Raw genomic sequence first — 20520 nt, forward strand, 5'->3', positions numbered from 1 at the left:
GAACGAACTCACCAAGTAACGATAAAAGATTTTTCACAGATGGGTCAACAATGAATGCTTCCACTGGATTTGGTGTATTTAATCAATTTCATAGCGCCTCCTATAAACTGCAGAAACCATGCTCCGTATACGTTGCGGAACTCGCAGCTATATTTTACGCAGTAGAGCGAATTGCCTCACTACCATTATTTCATTTTTACGGATAGTCTTATACCCCGTTCACATTACAGCGTATATCATGTGATATACGCTGTCTTGCAATGAGCACTCATACATCTAGTTTTCACTGGAAATCCTATGTATGAGTGCTCATTGCAAGACAGCCTATATTACGTGATATAGGCTGTAATGTGAACGGGGTATTAGCTCATTGGAGGCTATTCGTTCAATGAGGCCGATGAAGCACTCCTCGTATTTCCTCGACTATTTGAATTTAATTTATGTGTTTTTAAAACGGATAGATCTGAGGATTTAGTAGTTAGTGTCATCTTGTGTTCTCCCAAGTTGTTAGCTGCCCATCGGTGTACCCCCATGTTTGTCTTTTTCATTAGAGTGTCGCTTAGTGCGAGATCAAGAGCACATTGCTCTCCAAACCTTGTGTTCACAACCCATACTCTGCCATCCATTTGTTACAATTTGTTACCCCTAACCTCGAGATCGCCGCGAGTAATCGGCCCCCGCTTCACTAACGTTAGTTTTAAGTAAACAATTAATATCGGCTCCGCAAAGCTACAGCAAATGAGCCTGGAAAAATAAACGCACTGTAAAAAAAAAAAACGAACTCACCAAGTTTAGCCTCTGGAACCGAAAGGCAGCTTGACATGTGTTGTTGTAGAAGTCCAAATTGTAGACGGTCCGCTTGAAGAAGACCAACTTGAACTAGTCCGGTTTGTTGTGGAGCTTGCACGGAATGTCTTCCCTCGAGTTGAGGTAAAAGCTGTTCGGATGTAGTTGATTTTTTTTTTATGTGCATTGGCAAGCCTTTTCGTGTTCAATAGTCAGGTTCAGCACTGCGACTCAACGATGAGACAAATGATGGGACTTCGAGGGCCCGATGTTGGTTTTACTTGGCTTCGGAACAGCTTCTAAAATAACAGGGACGTAGAACAGCTCTTGCAGGACTTCTGCTGTCTTAGTAAACTCATTGAAGAACTAGAAATCGTATTCTGGGGCTGGCTTTGACCAGATCAGCGACTGATTTTAGGAAAAAAAATAAACGTCACTCTTAAATTTTACATGAGTTTTTTTAAAATAAAACTTTAAAGATTAAGATAAACTGTTTGAGGTATTTGAGTTTTATAACTCATTTGGAATTGTTACTCAAATATTACCGTGTATATTTTTCCTAGAAAGGCTTTACTTTTCTCAACAACTTTGTCTCAAACGTAAATTCGATCAAAAGTGACATTTTCGTGCTAAAATGTATTGGAAAATGTCAAAGACGCCATTTTGGAAAACATGCAATTTTCCCTGCCAAATTATCTGCAAAAAATGTGAATAATTACCCATAACAAACAATTATGCACCTCTAGGGGGGCGACCCCAGCGTAGTGGTTAAGATCCATACCTCTCACGGCCAGTGATGGCATGATCATTAGAAAATTGATATTTCACCGCTCTCATACGCTCTCAACATCACGCGTGATATTTGAGCAAAATATCATGCTTGATATTGATTTTACAAGCTCCTTTGATATTGCGAGACTATTCACAACGTGTAAAGCTGAAGCAGAGAGTTGAATCGACGCAAAAACGATTCCGTTGCACCTCGTTTCTTAAAAAGAGATGGTGTAATAATGCTATCTCTTTTTTATCTTCACCCACGGCAGACACGAAGTGACTGCTGCCATCCGTTATGGCAGTTTCGGTTGCGATCGGGTGTAATGCTGGGTTTAGACTAGGCAAGGTTGATCAAGTCAGTTGAATTCAATTGGCTTGAAAAGTTGCGCCTGGTTCAACTTTTTTCAATTCAAGTGAGTTGATCAATTCAGTTGAATAGCATGGTTTACACGTTCAATTCGCGTTCAAGTCAGTTGAATTCAACTGATTTGATCAATTTTCTTGCCCTGTCCAAACCCAGCTTAAAGCAAAAATCATGAAACTCAATCTCACCACAGTTTGGAGCGATTTGCAGTTGGTGAGTTTTGTTAGTTTGATATTCTGAGCTGCGACATCACAGCTTGCAATATTCATCACAGCCTGCAATATTGGCGTGGAACTGGTCACGAACTGGTTCGTGTCTGATCTATTCTGGACAATTTATTTGATCTAGATAACAAAATCGTTGGTTTTGACAGATCGGATCGCTGCACATTTGAACGAGAAGGGCTAACATCTAAATCTCAACAAATCTCACACTAGCGAATCAATCTTCGAAAAATCTTCTTTCATATCTCGCATCTACGAGCATCGCGCATCATCTTTTTTCCGGAAATCTTCAGAATCGTCATCAATCTTCTCTCTATCTACTCACCACAGCAAAACACATTTTTTCCCGGCATCGTAGATAAACACTTAGAACAATTCGACGGTGAGCATGCATAAGGACCTATACGCGACGATCGATTCTCTTCGTCGATTTTCTCTTTTGTTAATAACTCGTTAGATTTAACGTTTCTCGGTGCGTTTGCTGTTGCTTTTGATAGCCAATACAACCTGTTACTACTCAGCATTGAACAAATTCTAGAAAATTGTTTCACTTAGCTGTAGCAATGCAAAGAGAAAATCGATGAAGAGAATCGATCATCGCGTATTCGCCCTTATGCATGCTCACTGTCGAATTGATGTAAATTTAGGTGCTCTGAGACTGACATATACGAGCGTAAATTTTGACATAAAATTGAGTCTTAATTCAACTTAATCAAACGTACTTTCGAATCTTTCAGTCTCGGAGTACTTAATTGTATATGACATGTTTGTTTACGTCTCATCTTTTATGTCAAAGATGGATTCCGTCACGTGTTTAGGTATTTCTAAGTGTGTAGAGACGGCTCCCTCGCATTTGAATCAGCTGTTAGAGCCAAATTAAGTTCTGAACATTGCATTAGGTCCTAAGTAACATTGACAGATTCTCTTCGTCGACTTCCTCTTTGTATCCCCACGGCCACGTAAAGACATTCCCAGGTAAGCGCACAGATCGATAAAATAAGCTAGCATCTAATACGACAATCACAGCAAGAAACGGTTATGTGTTCAAGTTATTAACGAAAGAGAAAGTCGACGAAGAGAATAGATAAATGTTACTTAGAACCATTGGCGTAGCTAGACAATTTATCTGGAGGGGGCCTAGATAATTCTTGAGGGGGCCTAGATAATTCTGGAGGGGGCATGGCCCCCCTGGAACCCCCATTAGCTACGCCAATGCGTAGAACCTAATGCAACGTTCAGCTTGATTTATTCCCACCTTTATAGGAACCTTGTTCCGTAATTAAACTTTTTAAGCGCAAGATCATCAAACCTAAACTAAATCTGACAACTCGGTGTGTGTCACTCGATTGTCTGTTTACTCGGCAGCAACCACTGTGTGGTCCTCCTCATTGTTCTTAAATAGCAATTCCCTCGGTCGATGCGTCGTCGACTTTGGAAAGCAACTGTTTCGTGATGAGTGTGTGAGTGATGACCAAGTTTTGCGTCCATTGCTGCAATGGAAGCGCTGGAAGCGGATCCCGTTCTGATGTAGAAGACTTATTGCATAGCGGAAGATAAAGTGTTTATTGTGCTGTACTGTTTGATTATTGTTTTACGGTGTTTTTAATAATGAACAAGAATCCTTGGCTCTGTAATGTTAATTAAGTTGAGCCTTATCCAATAAATTAATTAAAAAAAAACTAAAATGCACGAGGAAGTCATCTTGCAATGTCAGATTTAGGCCATTTGATGAATTTTCACTTATATTTGACACTTCGAAAATAATTTGAAATGTTCGAAAATCCCTCTGTTGTTGATCGGCAGATTTTCGAGAAGGTTTTTGTCAAAATTGAGTCTTTGTGTGTTTGAAATAAGTCTGGTACAATTGACGTTTCATCGGCGCACACTACTGCACCATTTAAATCGAACGTGTGCGAGCAAGAGGAAAACAAATTAGCGGGGAAACAAACTTCTATTCATCCATGGGTTCTAGATAGAGAAAGGCGATTAAATGTAAAAATGGTCTATAGCAGGTTAATTTGAAAATATTCCATCTATCAAATTTAAGTGAAAATTCACCAATTGCCGAGTTAAATTTAACTCGTGGTTAAAAGTGACATTTCGAAAGTTATTTTCAATGTTCGAAAATCACGGTGTTTTAGATCGATCAGAACTCAGCCACGGTTGCCAAAATTTAACTTGTAGTTTGTCAGAAATAACTTTCCATCTGTAAAATTTTAACCAGAAGTTGAAATAACCCACCAAATGGTTCAGAGCCTAAGAAATGATTACCTACTTCGGTAATTTTCAGCTGTTCGGTAAAAATCAGACATTTTAATTCATCATAAGCTTCAAAACTAGAAAAACTTCACCGCATTTGCAAGATTATTTAACCAAAGCTGACAGTGTTTTTAAATTAAAATTTAATGAAACAGCTTTCGAAACGAGCGTCAACGTTTCACCGAACGTTCAGTTGTTGAAAATTCGGTAATGAATTACCGAAGTTGGTAATATTTTTTGAGTTTGAATGTTCGAAAATCCCGGTGTTTTCAATCGAACGGTTTTCAAACAGATCTCAGTCCGACAGTCCGTCAGTCTGTCCGAAATAACCAAGCTTGGATAGCAGGGTTATTCAATAACTTTCCATCTGTCACTTTTAATCACGAGTTAAATTTAACTCATCAATTGGAACACACACACTAAGATTATCTTACCGAAATCTGTGAAATTTTACCAAAATCTCAACAGCTGAACGTTCGGTAAACAGTTCGGTGATTTTTCACAGATTTCCTGTTATTTTTCACAGATATTCGAATGTTTACGGAACGTTCAGCTGTTGAGATTTCGGTAAAATTTCACAGATTTTGGTAAAATAATCTAAGTGTGCATTGAACCATTTGCCGAGTTAAATTTAACTCGTGGTTAAAAGTGACATTACGAAAGTTATTCTCTATGTTCGAAAATCCCTGTGCTGTCGATTGACCGGTCTTCGAGAAGATCTCAGCCACGGTTGCCTAAATTTAACTTCTTGTCTGTCAGAAATAACCACGCTCGGATGGCAGCATTAATAGATAACTTTCCATCTGTCAAATTTTAACAAAATCCGTCAAAGTCTAAGGTGGATTATTTTAGTTTTGGTTAAAATTTGACAGATGGAAAGTTATAGATTAACCCTGCTATCCAAGCGTGGTTACTTCTGACAGACAAGAAGTTAAATTTTGACAACCTTGGCTAAGTTCTTCTCGAAAACCGATCGATCGACAGCACAGGGATTTTCGAACATAGAAAATAACTTTCGAGATGTCACTTTTTAACCACGAGTTAAATTTAACTCGGCAAATGGTTCACAGCCTAAGTTGCTTTCTCTCACTCCAACCATGTAAAATAAGTCTAAGGCTGTGCCCTATATGCCGAGTTAAATTCAACCCGGAGTTAAAAATGACATTCCGAAAGTTTTTTTTCGATGTTCGAAAATCCCTGTGTTGTCGATCCACTGGTTTTCGGCCAGAACTCAGCCACGGTTGTCAAAATTTAAGTTCTTATCTATCAGAAATAACCACGTTCGGACTGTGTTCCATTTGGTGAATTTTCACTTAAATTTGACATTTGACAATGTTGTTCGTTCGATTTTCGAGAAGGTGTCTGTCAAAATTGATCCCTGATCTGTCAGAAATAAGTCTGGTACAATAGCAGGTTTATTTGAAAATTTTCCATCTGTCAAATTTAATTGAAGATTCACCAAATGGAACGCAGCCTCGGATATCAGGGTTAATCGATAACTTTTCATCTGTCACTACGAGCTAACTTTAACTCGGCAATTGGGTTCTTTAATTTTGAAAAATGTATTCGTTTTTATACATCATCTTAAAGAGCTTCGTTTTCTGAGCACAGCGATATTTTTTCGAACCCACACACTTTCATCTTGATTTTTAAATCAAGATTTAAAGCAAAATAATAACTTCACTGTTTGACACTAAACTAACAAACTGACTGCTCGCTCCCATACAAAGTGACACTGAGGGGCGCTAATAAGGTGATTTTTGCAAATGTAATCGTACTTATATAAAATAGTCCCAGTGTACCAAAATTGATGAAATTTTGGGTTTGGCTTCCATTTTTAATGCAGATTACGAATATGCATTTACCTCAATACCCTTAAAGAACCCAATTGGGACACAGCCTTAGGTTTTTCTTTTCCAAAAATATACTCTCAATTTCGCTTGGGAATCGGAGATTCCCTCACTAAATCTTTAAAAAAAACAATCAAATCCACCCTCGCCGGAGGGTTTCGAATATCACTCTCAAACAGTGCACTCGACGCAGTTGCCCTTCCCATGAGAGACCAAAAACCTCCACACACCTACATGCGAAAAAACAACCAGCAGCTCCGCAACCTAATCAAATAATGACATCAAATTTCATTCAGGAAACAAAAATCTCCCACACACAAATGCACCCCGAAAACCTGAAAATTCCCTCGCAGATCCATGCAGGCTCTCACATGTGCAGCAGTAAGTTCCCTTGCGTCAAAATGAAATTTAAAAAAAAAAAGCGAGGGTTCCTTCAATTTCGTGAGAAAACAGCAAGCAGGCGGCGAGCCCCGAAAGCAGAAAAATTCAAAACACAAAACAAAAAAAATCGGAAGAAGACAGGTGGCTAGCATCCTTGCACTGCACCGCACCTTCCTTGGGTGTGTGTGCGTCTAAAATCCCATGCTCGTATGCGTGCATCTGCAGGAATTTCCAACAGGACCACTCTCCAAAATGTACATAACATCCTGTCAGGCGCACGGATCCCTACCACACCGAGCAGGGTAGGTACTTATGAGCCTTGTCTAACATGCTGCTTGTTGCGCATATCAACAACAGAAAAAAAGTATACGATCATTCTCCAGATTTTATGCTCGCTTATTTCCGTTCGCTTCCGCCGCTGCGCTGCAACGACCGACGACCAGTGAAAGAGAAAGAGGGTGAGCGAGCAAAAAAAAACATCGCAGTAGGCGAGTCTCTCTCTCGGCGCGACCGGTGATCGGCTCCGTAGAGTGAGATGGCTACTGGGCCCGCTCCGTCCCTGTGGGGTGCTCTTTCACTCGTCCCGAAGCATGGCCTACTGCGCGCTACTCGCGAGTGCGATGTTTTCAACGAGAATCGCGGAGTGAATGTGTGTGCGTACGCATTCTCTGCTCTGCTCGCCAGGCGGAATCGGTCGGTCCAGTAGTCTCGAAACGGATAGCGAAGTTGAATGAGTGACGTCGTCGTCGTGCGTTGTCACCGTGTGTCTCGTCTGATCGCCGTTTGTCGTGCGGTCGTCTTTGCATAATCTTGTCCAGTTGTTCTGAGTTATTCGATCAATCGCGTACGAGCCGGGAAACAGGAAGTTCCGTCCTCTCAAGAAGATCTCAATCAAGTTTACTTCCACGGCGTACTGTCAATGCGTGTGACCTGGGGGCAGCAGGAAGATGTCCCTTGAAGTTCTAACTGTGTGTGATTAAAGGAAGAAATCGCGAGCTAGTGTAACTGTACTTAAGAGTGGAAGTCTTTTGTTCCAAAATGATAACCAAAGAAGTTGCCAAATACCGAGAGTGAATCGAAGTTGCAGCATACTTGGATTAGAACAACGCTTGCGTTGTTCGAAGAAATCGAACGAGTGTTTGAGTTCAGTGTAGAAGTGCTGACAGGAAATCCGGCAAAGTGTGTAGTTTACTTTCACCGCAGCTCCAGGTCGCAGGCCCTCCTGGCTGCACCCTGGAACCGGATCATTTCAAAATTCTGTCCACCGCCGGAACCACCGCGCACCATCAGCTGCAAACGCCGTCCACGCTGTTGTCCAGTATTACCCACAACAACAACTACCTGAGCGCTAGCAATAGCCATCAACTTCCAGCCATGGTACTCCAGAGTTACGACGTATCGCTCAACGATGGGGACAACGTGTCGCCGTACGCCGGCGACTACGCCCCTTCATCCCTGCTAGCCAACGCCAACTACTATTCGGAATTGGACGCCACAAACCTCTACCATCATCACCACCACCATCACCAGCAACAGCAGCAGCAGCACCATCATCATCAGCACCATAGTCAACTTCAGCAGCAACAGCAAGGTTAGAATCCATGTCAAACCCACCAAGCCACAATGTGTGACCGCTTGGTCGCGCGTCATGACGCCCGATTACGAAAAAAAAAAAAAAAAAAATCAAAACCAAAAACACGCCGCTGATCGCGTGTACCGCGGTGACTGCCCGCCCGTCCCGTGCCTAGCATTTTTTCGAAAAGAGCCATTTTTCAGCTGGGCATGCTACTGCTGCTCCTTTCAACGTTCAATGTCAGCGGATGTTTTTGCAATCAAACAATAGCCGCTGCTGCTTCTTCACGCTATTCGTTCACTTGCAGAGTCATACCCCTCCGCACAAAGCGCGAATTGGCGACGAGTGTCGTCGTCTTCGTCGTCGTCGTCGTCGTAGTAGGCCATACGAGCGCTGTACGGGTGCATCACACCGCGAAAATCTTCGCCTGCTTTGCTCTGTCGGCCTGTCGCCGCCGTAATTAGAAGCGCTGAGTTCCAAAGGTTCGAAACGCACGAAAAATCAAAGTTGAAGGTGACGACCATTCACAATGTTTCTCAATGCTGGCCGCTATCAACTGGCTTAAGCCGAATTAATTTTCCAGCTGGGGGAGAAGAGTTTTTCGCGAACTCGCAATCATCTTCCAATATCCGTTACGGCGGCTACGGCGACGACCACGACGCCGAGTGGGTGGGTGGTTGGAAAATCGATCGACTGATTGATCAATTGGATCGATCAACGAAATAAATTTTGAAATTTGGATGCAGTAGCGGGGCGCGCCCAATTACTTGGCCATTCGTGCGTCCGTCCATCCGTCTGTCTGTGTCTGCGCTCCCGCACCCCGCCCCGTCTAACTGGCTGGAATTGGAAAAATGGTTAAACGTAAACGGGTGTAATTGGAATTTCCTACGATTTTCTTCTAATGTGATAATTGTTTGCCTCCGATTTAGCTTTTCCCGCCTGGTGCCCGTTGTGGTTGTTGTTGCGGTGCTTAAGTGAATTTAAAGAAGAAAAGTGTGTGCTGGGCGCTGGGCCGTGGGTGTGTTTGTGTGTGAGGTCCGAATTAAGGTGCGTTTTGTGCGAAATTGCTGGTGCCAATTTGGCGAGGGGGGTGTGTTTAGGAAAACTAATTTTCGAATAGGGTGATTTGAATTAGATGATTTGCAAGGTAATTTTAAGACACGAGGAGAGAGGAACAAGGAATTTTGGGGAAAGTTGTTAGGTAGATGTTGGAAATGGGAGGTTCTTGTTGCGTTCTTTGAGTGGGGTTCGAGAATGTTGAAATTCATTGATTATCACCTTGTGAATGCCTTTCGAAGTTTTCCTCGTCGGTTTTCTATGGTAAATCAGATTTCATTTCTGTTGTAATGCTGGGGAAATTTGCTACGACGAACGACGTCTGCTTGGTTCATATTGTCGAACGTTAGTTAAGCTGTAGAAAATTACCGAAGTCGTTAACAACTGATTTGACACAAATAAAAATATTATTTGTTTGTAAAAATAAATTGTTAGGACATGAAAAAAATAAAATACTTCAGTAGAACCCGGACGAGGTTATCGACTCCGTAGCAAATTTGGCAGTTGCTTGAGGTTAATGACTACAATTGATAAACAGAGTGGAAGGGGGCCTAATTTAGGTTATGTTAAATCGTGAATCGTTTGAACAATTTCCCAAAAAATACTGCTGTAAAAAATCATTTGGAGTGCTCCCCAGCATTCACTTAATATGATCCTGAAATTCCCATGCAATTATCATAGGAATTCCATTTTAGGTCTGTTCAGAAATTCCATTAACTCTTTGAAATGCTCGTCATAATTTCCTTGGAACTCCCTTCTGAAGTGTATAAAAATTATCACCGTAATATCCTTGGAATGCTCCTCGGAATTCCTTTGAAATTTTCGTCAAAATTTTTTTGAAGCTATCCTCCTTTGGACTTTTCCTTGGAGCTATCTTAAAATTTTCTATGGAATTATTTTGAAATACTTCTAAGAAATCCATTGGAATTGTATTCAGAATTTTCGTTGAATTCACCTGGTGTTCTAAGTTCCCCCGTAATTATTATCAGACTTAATTGTAATCTTTCTTTTAGCAGGGTGAATTTTTGTTTACAAAAGCAATATCCTTAAAATAAAAATAAATAACATCCTTAGGATTTATAACAGCAGACAATCTTTCTGCCAGGTATCTTGAGCAGCTCCAGTGGTACAAAGGGCCATCGTGAAAGACTTTCAACCTGGGGAGCTCAATTACACGACACTGCCAGGAATATTATTTCCGAGACAATACAAAACGGAAAGGGACATTCACTTAGTAAAACCGAAAAAGAGGCAATTCGAATTCCTAAAGAACTAAAAACAAAGTCGGTATGCTATACAAAAGCGGACAAGAGTAATGCAGTAGTGATTTTGGACAAAGAGGACTGTGACGATCGGATGACGGAAAAAATACTAATTGCCCATACAGACAGTTGAGGATTGACCCCCTCCCATCTATGGTTAAACATGTGGATAAAACGTTGAAAGACTGCAAGGCGTTCATTGGCAACAATTGAAAGTTTCAAACCCTATTCTACCTAGGATCAAAGGTTTACCTAAGATTCACAAACCAGGAAACGAAATGAGGGATATTATCTCGGCTGAAGGATCCCCCACTCATAAGCTTGCCAAATGGATAGTAAAGGAATTTCAAAATATGCCTAAACCCTTTACCACCCGCTCAGTTAACAGCACACAGGAATTCGCAAACCAACTTCAGGCATCAGGAGAGATTCGGGAAGATGAAGTCATGGTTTCATTTGATGTCACAGCACTTTTTCCGAGTGCACCAGTAAAGGAAGCCATCAGTCTTTTAGAGGACTGGCTTCTGAAGCAACGTGAGGATTCTACTTGGAAAAACAAAGTTCGGTCATATCTCAAGCCTACTCGTCTTTGTATGGAGGAAAATTATTTCTTTTTTTTTTTTTTTTTGAAAACAATGAGATCCACGAAATAATATTGGGATCTCAGATTAGATCTGTTTGTACCATTGTTGAACTTTTCGAGATTTAAAATACCGATAAATTCAAAATTTCAAGATCTCAGATTTAAAAAAAAATCATGCTTGGGCAACACTTTTTGATTCTGACACTGAAGAATTGTGTGCTGAATTTTGAGTTGTCAGGAGAATTGTCGAGGAATTGAAGGGTAATTATTAAGAGTCTTCTGAAGGAGTTCGACTATGAGTTTTAAGTAATTTTGAGAAGTGTTTCAAGAGAATTGTTAGGAGAACTAAAGGTGAATTTACAGGTAGTTCTGAAGAGACTATTATGGGAATTGAGAGGAGAATTCCAGGAAAATCAGGATCAGGAGAATTCCAGGAATTTCAGGGACTATTCTATATTCTATGGTCAATCCGCTTTCTTCATTTTCAAGTGAATTGTTCATGACTAACCTAGAAAATACTCTGGAGGATAAGAATTTGTTGCGCAAGTGTTGGTATAGGTACGTGGATGACATTTTCAGCATTGTCAAAAGGGAAGATTTATCTAAAATTTTGGAGGCTATAAGCAACGTTCACAAGGACATAAAATTTTTACTCACGAAGAAGAGAGAGGTGGCAAACTCCCCTTCTTAGATCTTCTCATCATCAGGGAAACGTCTTCGTTCAATTTCGAAATCTAAAGGAAACCAACAAATACAAAGAGACTAATACCAAGCACTTCAAACCATTCCCATCAACACAAAATGGCCGCTTTTCACCACATAGTTCACAGGATGCAAACTTTTCCTCTTAGCGATACAGGCAAATCAAAGGAAATAACTCTTATTTTTGAAATCGCTAGACTTAATGGGTATCAAGAACTAATTTCTGAAGTTTACCTTTTCAGTGTTCAGAATGATCTAGGAATTATCCTTAGGATTCCCTTGCTGTTGGAATCCACCCAGGTTCCCCATAGTATTGTCCTGAAATTATCTTGGAATTCACGCCAGATTTCCATGGAACTATTTCTATTGAAGTTCATCTTAAAATGCCCTTGAGAGAATCTTTTGATATTCATATGGAATTCTCTTCGGAATTCTTTCGAAACTATTCTCGGAACTTTCCTCCGAATCCTCGTAAACTCCTCAAACTTTTAAAGAAATCTCCTAGCATTTCCTTTGAACCTATCTTCAAACTAACTTGAAATTCAGCAAATATTTGTTTTTTGACCTTTCGCCAGAATTAGATTCCCTTAAGCAGGGTTTAGACAAGGCAAGTCAAATGATCAACTTTTTTCAATTCAAGTGAGTTGATCAAGTCAGTTGAATGTCATGGTTTACACGTTCAATTCGCGTTCAAGTCAGTTGAATTCAACTGACTTGATCAATTGACTTGCCCTGTCTAAACCCAGCTTTAGAGTATTGTATTACCATGGATCTTTTCCTCACAATTTTCTTTGATTGATTGATTGATTGACAATTCTCGACGAACATTTAAATATGGCCCATGAGTCATGTGTAAACAATGACTTCAAACGTCGATTTCTCACGAATCACAAAATACTCACGCAAACTAACAACAGAACCTGGAAAGTAGGTTTGCTCTATCATATGGTATAGTTGGATTGCGTGAGAGTCCTATGATTGGTGAGAAGTCAAGTCATTCTTTACACTTGGCTTATGGGCGCTTTTCAAATGTTCGTCTAGAATTTAGAGATTTTTCACCGCATGCTGGTTCGTTTCTGGATCAGAATTATTAAGTATCAAAAGAAACTCTCCATGGCTGAGTATTATTATTAGGGACAATACCAGGGTTGTAGCGATATCATCATTAAGTTTGTCACAAGGTTAATTAACTTTGAATCTTCCTCCGAAGTCCCTTATAGAATACTCCCTTCAAATTCCTTCAAATTTGCCCTAGATTTCCCTGGAATTCTCCTCTCAATTCCCATAATAGTCTCCTCAGAACTACCTGTAAATTCACCTTTAGTTCTCCTAACAATTCTCTTGAAACACTTCTCAAAATTACCTAAAACTCCTAGTGGACTTCATTGAGAAGTCTCTTTATAATTACCCTTCAATTCCTCGACAGTTCTTCTCATAACTCATTCGGAATTTTCTTTAAAATTCAGCATACAATTTTTCAGTGTCAGCATCCAAAAATGTTGCCAAGGCATGACCTCCTGAAATTTTCTAATTTACGGTATCTTAAATCTCGATACTTAATGAATACTGACGAATACCTATCAAAAATAGTACTTTTCTTCAAGTCAGTTAGGTTTTTCTTGTGGAAGTTCACGTTTACAATAAGATTCTGGAAATTTTCGTTTTGAGTTACATTACGATTACAATCATGAATTTGACGGATAGCCCTTTCAATAGGGTGGGGCTAATTTTTCAAACTCTTTCGGGGACACGTTTTCTCATGTGGAAAATGATTACTAGGGCCAAATGAGGGACATATCCAAAAATGAGCGTTTTCGTTAAGATTCAGAGGTGGCGCCAGGGACCTAAGGCCCAAAAGAAAATTTTGTTGCACACTTCCCAAGTAACAATTTCGATTTTATAAGGATTCTGTAGACCATGATATAGACTTCTTCTTCTTCTTCTTCTTCTTGTTCGCATTTCAAGCTTATTGCTTAGCTCATATTAGCTTATTGTGTGCTCTCAACTTAGTGTTCTAAATGCACTTCCACAGTTATTAATTGAGAGCTTTCGATGCCAATACCAATGCATGAATTTGTACATTGTGTGGCAAGCACAATGATACTCTATGCCCAGGGAAGTCGAGAAAATTTCCAACCCGAAAGATTCCCTCGACCGGACCGGGAATCGAACCCGCCGCCTCCGGCTTGGTAATACCGTGCCTTTACTCACTAGGCTATGAGGCCCCACGATTTAGACTTGTAGCATGCTTTAAAACCTCCATAAAACTTGCAATGTTACTTCGGTTGGTATCTAAGCGAGGAACTAGTTGGGCATGCTGTATTCGATGAAAGTCTTCCCGACTCGGAGCGACAGAATCTCGCACTGTCGATTCGATTGAAACCAGTAGGTAAGAAACCACAGAGAAAGCGGGATCTACCATTCAAAGACTTGTTGAATGCAACTTTTTCACGTTTAGCAACAGCAAATACAGCAAAATTGTTTGATACACTAGGTATGAACAGCAGTTTCCTCACTGTCCCTGTATCGTCCTGGATCAAGAATGAAGTCTATGTGCATGGTATGAACATTGTCAATAATTTGAAAGTCGTAAACGACCGGCAAATTCATGATTATAATCGTAATGTAACTCAAAACGAAGAAAGTTTCCAGAATCTTATTGTAAACGTTAACTTCCACAAGAAAAAAAAACTAACTGACTTGAAGAAAAGTACTATTTTTGATAAGTATTCGCAGTGGCGTATCCCTAACCTCAATCTACCAGTTCAACAATTCTCAAAACGTAAACAAATAAAACAATATTGGTATCAATCAATACAAATCAATGAAACTAGAAGACCCTGTGCCTTTTGAAACTGATTAGCTTGTAAAATTTACTCTAAATAACGTTTCCAAAGTTGTTGAACAGGTAAAAAGTGAGGTTACGCGACGCCACTAAGTATTCGTCATAGTGAGGTCATGTTCGAGAATTGGATTTTATGGATTAATACATTTTCAAACAAAAATATTGAACACATTTAATTAATCATTCTCTCTCTCTCTCACTCTCTTCTCTCGCTCTCTCTCTCTCACTCTCTTCTCTTGCTCTCTCTCTCTCACTCTCGCGTTCTCGCTCGATCTGTATCGTACTCATACGCTCACTGCATCTAGCAATGCCAAGAATAGGGTTTTTGATCTAATTTCCGTCCTACTAAGCATGTTGGGACGATTTCGGAAACTCTTTGCAGCACGCAAGGTTTTATTTGTATAACGAGCTCAAAGCTAGATTTATTAAGGGAGAAATTATTAGTTTATAGATTTTTGACAGTATATAATGCTTACATTTTGTCTCCTAGTTCAGTAGTTCAGCAAAGCATAACAGGATGACAATATTTCACAAAACTTAATTCAATTAGCTCTAGCGTCTGAATTCCTCCTTTTTTTTGGTTAGCAACGAATGTGTTTGAGAGAAGTGACACATTGAAATTATAGTGACAGCGCAGTGTCAATGGTTGTCAAAGGGTCTGACAAGAAATGACACTGTTCCGTGCGGAGGATGGATGAAGCCGGACGAGAGTGGCGTAGTTCGCCCCCAACATCCCCCGACCCGTAATGCTGGTGCAGCGCTTCCGGTGACCCGGCGTTACTCCTCAGCTCCGTCATTGACTGGTGTCTGGATATCTAGAACGGTGACCTTCGTCACCGGTCGGCGTAGAACTCCTCCTGTCGTCTTCATCAGGACTTGCCTGGCCCGTCCATCGCGTCCTTTCACAACTGAGACGATCCGTCCTCGTAGCCACCCGTTCCGGATCGATTCGTCAACGATAATGACTGGGTCTCCGTCCTTCGGTTCCTTTGCTTCCTCGAACCATTTGGTGCGCTTGCAGATCGTCGGGAGGTATTCCCGTACCCAACGATGCCAAAACTGATCAACCAGGCTTCTTGTTAGCTCAGAAGCAGAAAATGATTTGGCGTCAGGGCTTCTTGGACTTCTGACTCAACCGGAACAAACGTCAAAGGACGCGAATTGACGATACCTTCTGCCTCGATCATCAGTGTGACAAGAGTTTCATCGTCGGGGTTCCTGCTTGTGTTTAATGAGGCGAAGGCGACCTTAACCGATCTAACTAGCCGCTCCCACGATCCTCCCATGTGCGGAGCGGATGGCGGATTGAAGATCCACTTGGTGATGGCGTTGGTAAAAATCGATGATAGCTGATGGTTCATTTCCGCTATCTGTTGCTGCAGCTCACGGCTAGCTCCGACGAAGTTAGTACCGTTATCGCTCCTTATCTCCAAAGGTGATCCACGCCGTACCAGGAATCGACGAATAGCCATCTTGCATGCTTCTGCGGACAGGGAGTGCACTACCTCCAGATGGACTGCTCAAATGGTAAGGCACGTAAACAGTGCCACCCATCGTTTGACTAGCGATCGTCCAACTTTGACCATGATAGGGCCGAAATAGTCAAGGCCGACGAACGTAAACGGTCGGATGAAGGGACTGAGTCTTGCCTGCGGGAGCGGTGCTTCGCGTGGATATGATGGTTTGGCATTTGACACTCTGCACCAAATACAAAGTTTTGCGATATTCTGCACGTGTGCACGAAGACAGGGCACATAGAACCGCTGCCGGACTTCATTGATGACCGTTTCACGGTTTGCATGAAGGTAACGTCGATGGTACCAGTCGACAATCAGGTTGGTTAAGCGGTGTCGCTTTGGAAGAACTATGGGAAATTTGGTATCGTATGGCACGAGGATTGCCCCGATGATTCGCGTATCCATTCGGATCACTCCGCATTCGTCGATGAATGGTGATAGCTTGTAGATTCGGCTGGTACGGTCAAGCCTTGACTGATGTCCTTTCTTCGCTTTCTTCAGTACTACCACCTCTTCAGGAAACGCGGATTGTTGAGCCAGTCGCCAAAGAGCATTCTCGGCCCGAGTAAGTTCTTCGCTGCTAAAATGGGAGGTCAGCAGCTGTTGTTTCAGTCGCTTTCGACGACAGTTATCCACAAAGCGAAAAAGGTAAGCAACTGTCTGCCAGAGTCTCTCGAACTTGGAAAATCGGCCCAAATCTATGATCTCCTCTTGCAGATCATTCAAGTGGATGAGGCATGGTCTAAGTTCCTCTTCGGTAAATTCTGGATCTGCTTGTTGAGGCCACAGTTCCTCCGAACATCTTAAGAACTCCGGTCCTCTGAACCAGCGACCGTCTGGCTTCAAGTTTGGTTTATTTGACAAGAAATGACACTGTTCCGTGCGCAGGATGGATGAAGCCGGACGAGAGTGGCGTAGTTCGCCCCCAACAAAGCACAACCCGCGCTTTACCTCCCTTTTTTGAACGGGTTCGAACAAAAAATGGAATATTCCTGTCAAAGACGACTTCTACATTTATTCACCTTTTGGATTTGATAAAGAATCACAAGTTACTGAGTTATTGTTCAAAATATAACACTGCTTCTTGATTTTAAATTCGTCCTACGAGTTTCAATTCCGTCCTAACGCATTGGAACGCCATTAGATTTTCTTCGTCCTACGGATAAACGTTGAAAACGGAGGTTTCGCTAGGAGCGCTTCTTTTGTTTTGAGAACAATGAGCGAAAATATTCATACAATGCACTCTAATAGGATTTATGTTGTAGCTTATGAACTAACGCATCGGAATAAACCTAAAGGGTGATACGGTCAAAATTTGGTCAAGGGAAAACGCGTGTAAATCGGTGAAATCGTTTATTTAAAAAATCAAATTAAATTTCTTTTTCAAGTTCAATTAGTATAAAATTCAGGAAAAATATTCAGTTAGGCTTCCGCTTTTCCAAATCCGAATTGCCGGGCCTTACGCTTGACCCCTGCCATCAGATTTTGTACAGCCACCTTGTCCACCTTCTTGCCTTGAACTGCTGCTCGCCCTTAGCGGTTTTTTGGTCTTCTTTAGGTTCCGCTTGACAATAGCCCAGTATTTCTCAATTGGGCGGAGCTCTGGCGTGTTGGGAGGGTTCTTGTCCTTGGGAACCACCTGCACGTTGTTGGCGGCGTACCACTCCATGGCCTTTTTACCGTAATGGCAAGATGCCAAATCCGGCCAAAACAGTACGGAACAACCGTGTTTCTTCAGGAAAGGCAGCAGACGTTTATTCAAACACTCTTTCACGTAAATTTCTTGGTTGACAGTCCCGGAAGCTATGAAAATGCTGCTTTTCAAGCCATAGGTACAGATGGCTTGCCAAACCAGATATTTCTTTGCGAACTTTGACAGTTTCATGTGCTTGAAAACATCTGCTACCTTTCCCCTTCCTTTTGCCGTATAAAACTCCTGTCCCGGAAGCTGCTTGTAGTCGGCTTTGACGTAGGTTTCGTCGTCCATTACCACGCAGTCAAACTTCGTCAGCATCGTCGTGTACAGCCTCCGGGATCGCGCTTTGGCCGTCGTATTTTGTTTATCATCGCGATTTGGAGTCACTACCTTCTTGTAAGTCGATAGTCCGGCTCGTTTTTTGGCTCGATGCACGGTTGTAGACGATACACCCAGCTTATTTGCGGCATCTCGGAGAGAGAGGTTAGGGTTTCGCTTGAAACTACCGGCAACTCTCTTTGTCGTCTCAGCGGCTTCCGGTTTTCGATTTCCCCCCGATCCAGACTTCCTGGCTGTCGACAAACGTTCCCCAAACACTTTAATTACATTTGTAACGGTTGATTTGGCAACTTTTAGCGATTTTGCCAACTTTGCGTGCGAGTAGCTCGGATTTTCGCGATGCGCGAGCAAAATTTTGATACGCTGCTCTTCTTGCTTGGACGGCATTTTGACAACTGAAGAGTGAATTCCAAAATCAAAATAGGAGCAACATTCTACACACACACACCTTCAAAATGAGGGGTGTTCAGGTTTTTTAAATGCAAAATTGAAAGAAATACGTCAAGTTGATATTGACCAAATTTTGTCCGTATCACCCTTTAGTACAGTTCTAGTACACTAGCGCTAGCAAATCAGCACAGATGTAAACACCACATAAACCTGAACGGAAGAAGAGCAGCGGATACCCCAAGCCCATCCAATTCTGAAAAGACTGGAACGAAAATTTAAAGGGTGTCCCACATCAAATTGCATCATGGAAAAAAAACGCTGTTGAAAATTACCTTGTTGACCGATCCTTTTCAAACGCTCGTACCTTACGCTTAGCTCCACTCAGTAGGTTCTGTACAACATCTGGCTGCAGCTTCTTCTGTACGGAAACCCACTTTTTCTTCATGTCTCAGATTTGACCTCCTTGGGATGCTTCCGTAGTGCCTGCTTCATAATAGCCCAGTATTTTTCGATGGGCCTTAGTTCCAGTGCGTTGGGGGGGTTCATGTCAATTGGCTTCGTACCCACTCCAGGACAACATTTGAATAGTGGCACGAAGCTAGATCCGGCCAGAATATTGTAGGGTCCTCGTGTTGCTTCAACAGAGGAAGCAGACGAATCTGTAGACACTCTTTGAGGTAGATCACCCCGTTTACAGTCCCGGTAGTGTATTTCTTGGCAAGCTTTGAAAGTTTCTGCTTCCTCACTTACTCCGGAACATCAACCTTGTGCTGGGCGGTGAAGAACAGTAGCCCCGGAAGCTACCGGAAGTCCACCTTAACGTAAGTCTCATCATCCATGATGAGACAATGAGGCTTCGTCAGCATCTGGGTGTACAGTTTTCGGACCCGTGACTTTTCCCACCGTATTTTGCCGTTCGTCACGATTTGGAGCCTTCTGCAATTTGTACGTATGCAGTCCCTCCCGGTCCTTGGCTCTCTGAACGAAAGACTTAGGCAGATTCAACTTTTTGGCCACATCCCTGGCCGTAGCATTGGGATTCCGCTTAAACGCTTTCACGACACGCTTGTGATCCTGATCACTAAAAGAATATCCATTCTGACCGCATTTCTCCTTCCGTTCGATGCTCAGAGTTTCGTAGTAACGTAACGTCACACGACTCACCGTTGACTGCACGATTCCGAGTTGTTTTCCGATGTCCCGATGAGAGAGTTGAGGATTTTCCAGGTGCTTGCGCAAAATCAATTCGCTACGTTGCTTTTCGGGTTATGCAATTTTTCCAAATTTCGAAAACTGACAGCGATAAAAATACAGTGCAAACAATACACTCTAAACTACGTCTACCCACATTTTCAAGAGAACATACCCAATGGGTAATTTTCTACAGCGTTTTTTTCCGTGATCCTGAACGATGAACGATGCTGTGGGTAACGAGCAGGACCCGATTCAAATATGACGTCCACTTTTGAGGGGAGGGGGTCCTAGAATTTGTGACAGTATGGGAATGTCGTGCAATCAAAAATCCTAGAAATCTCATATTTAAAAATAGAGCACCTGATGATACTGCGAAACGTAGTAGTAGTAAAATTACGTTTATTTTGGTTGATTATGATTGTACATTGATTTAACACTTCAATTGATTAGCCTACCTGGTTCTTCGCCTTTGTTTCATATTTAAACAATTAAAAGAACTCTAGATAGAGCTGGAATTAGGGCGTAACTGTGTAATTTTTAGTAACATGACCTTGATGGTAAATGCCACAATGCCAACTTCAATAAAATATGCAACGCAATTATTTTCAAGCACTTATCGATTGTCACCCTAGCACGTCTACCCCTTCAAAACGAACCGCAGTAACGCCAGTTCTCTCCCCTGCTCTTCCCTGGCATAAAAACAATTTCCTCTCCGGAGACAAATT

At 41.8% G+C, this 20520-nt stretch overlaps 1 protein-coding gene across 1 annotated transcript in view; it reads left to right on the forward strand.

Annotated features, from left to right (window-relative positions):
• Positions 1-7674: 7674 nt before the first annotated feature.
• Positions 7675-20520, forward strand: part of LOC135713815 (ETS-like protein pointed) — a 35271-nt gene continuing 22425 nt past the window's right edge. The window contains exon 1 of the mRNA XM_065237049.1: positions 7675-8229. Coding sequence (XP_065093121.1) covers positions 8013-8229 — 217 coding nt within the window. The 5' untranslated portion in view covers positions 7675-8012. The remainder of the gene's footprint in view (positions 8230-20520) is intronic.

This window comes from Ochlerotatus camptorhynchus, unplaced genomic scaffold (genome assembly GCF_037179485.1).
Source record: "Ochlerotatus camptorhynchus isolate MF236.1 unplaced genomic scaffold, CSIRO-AGI_Acam_v1.1 ptg000583l, whole genome shotgun sequence".
In the NCBI taxonomy this organism is placed as follows: domain Eukaryota; kingdom Metazoa; phylum Arthropoda; class Insecta; order Diptera; family Culicidae; genus Ochlerotatus; species Ochlerotatus camptorhynchus.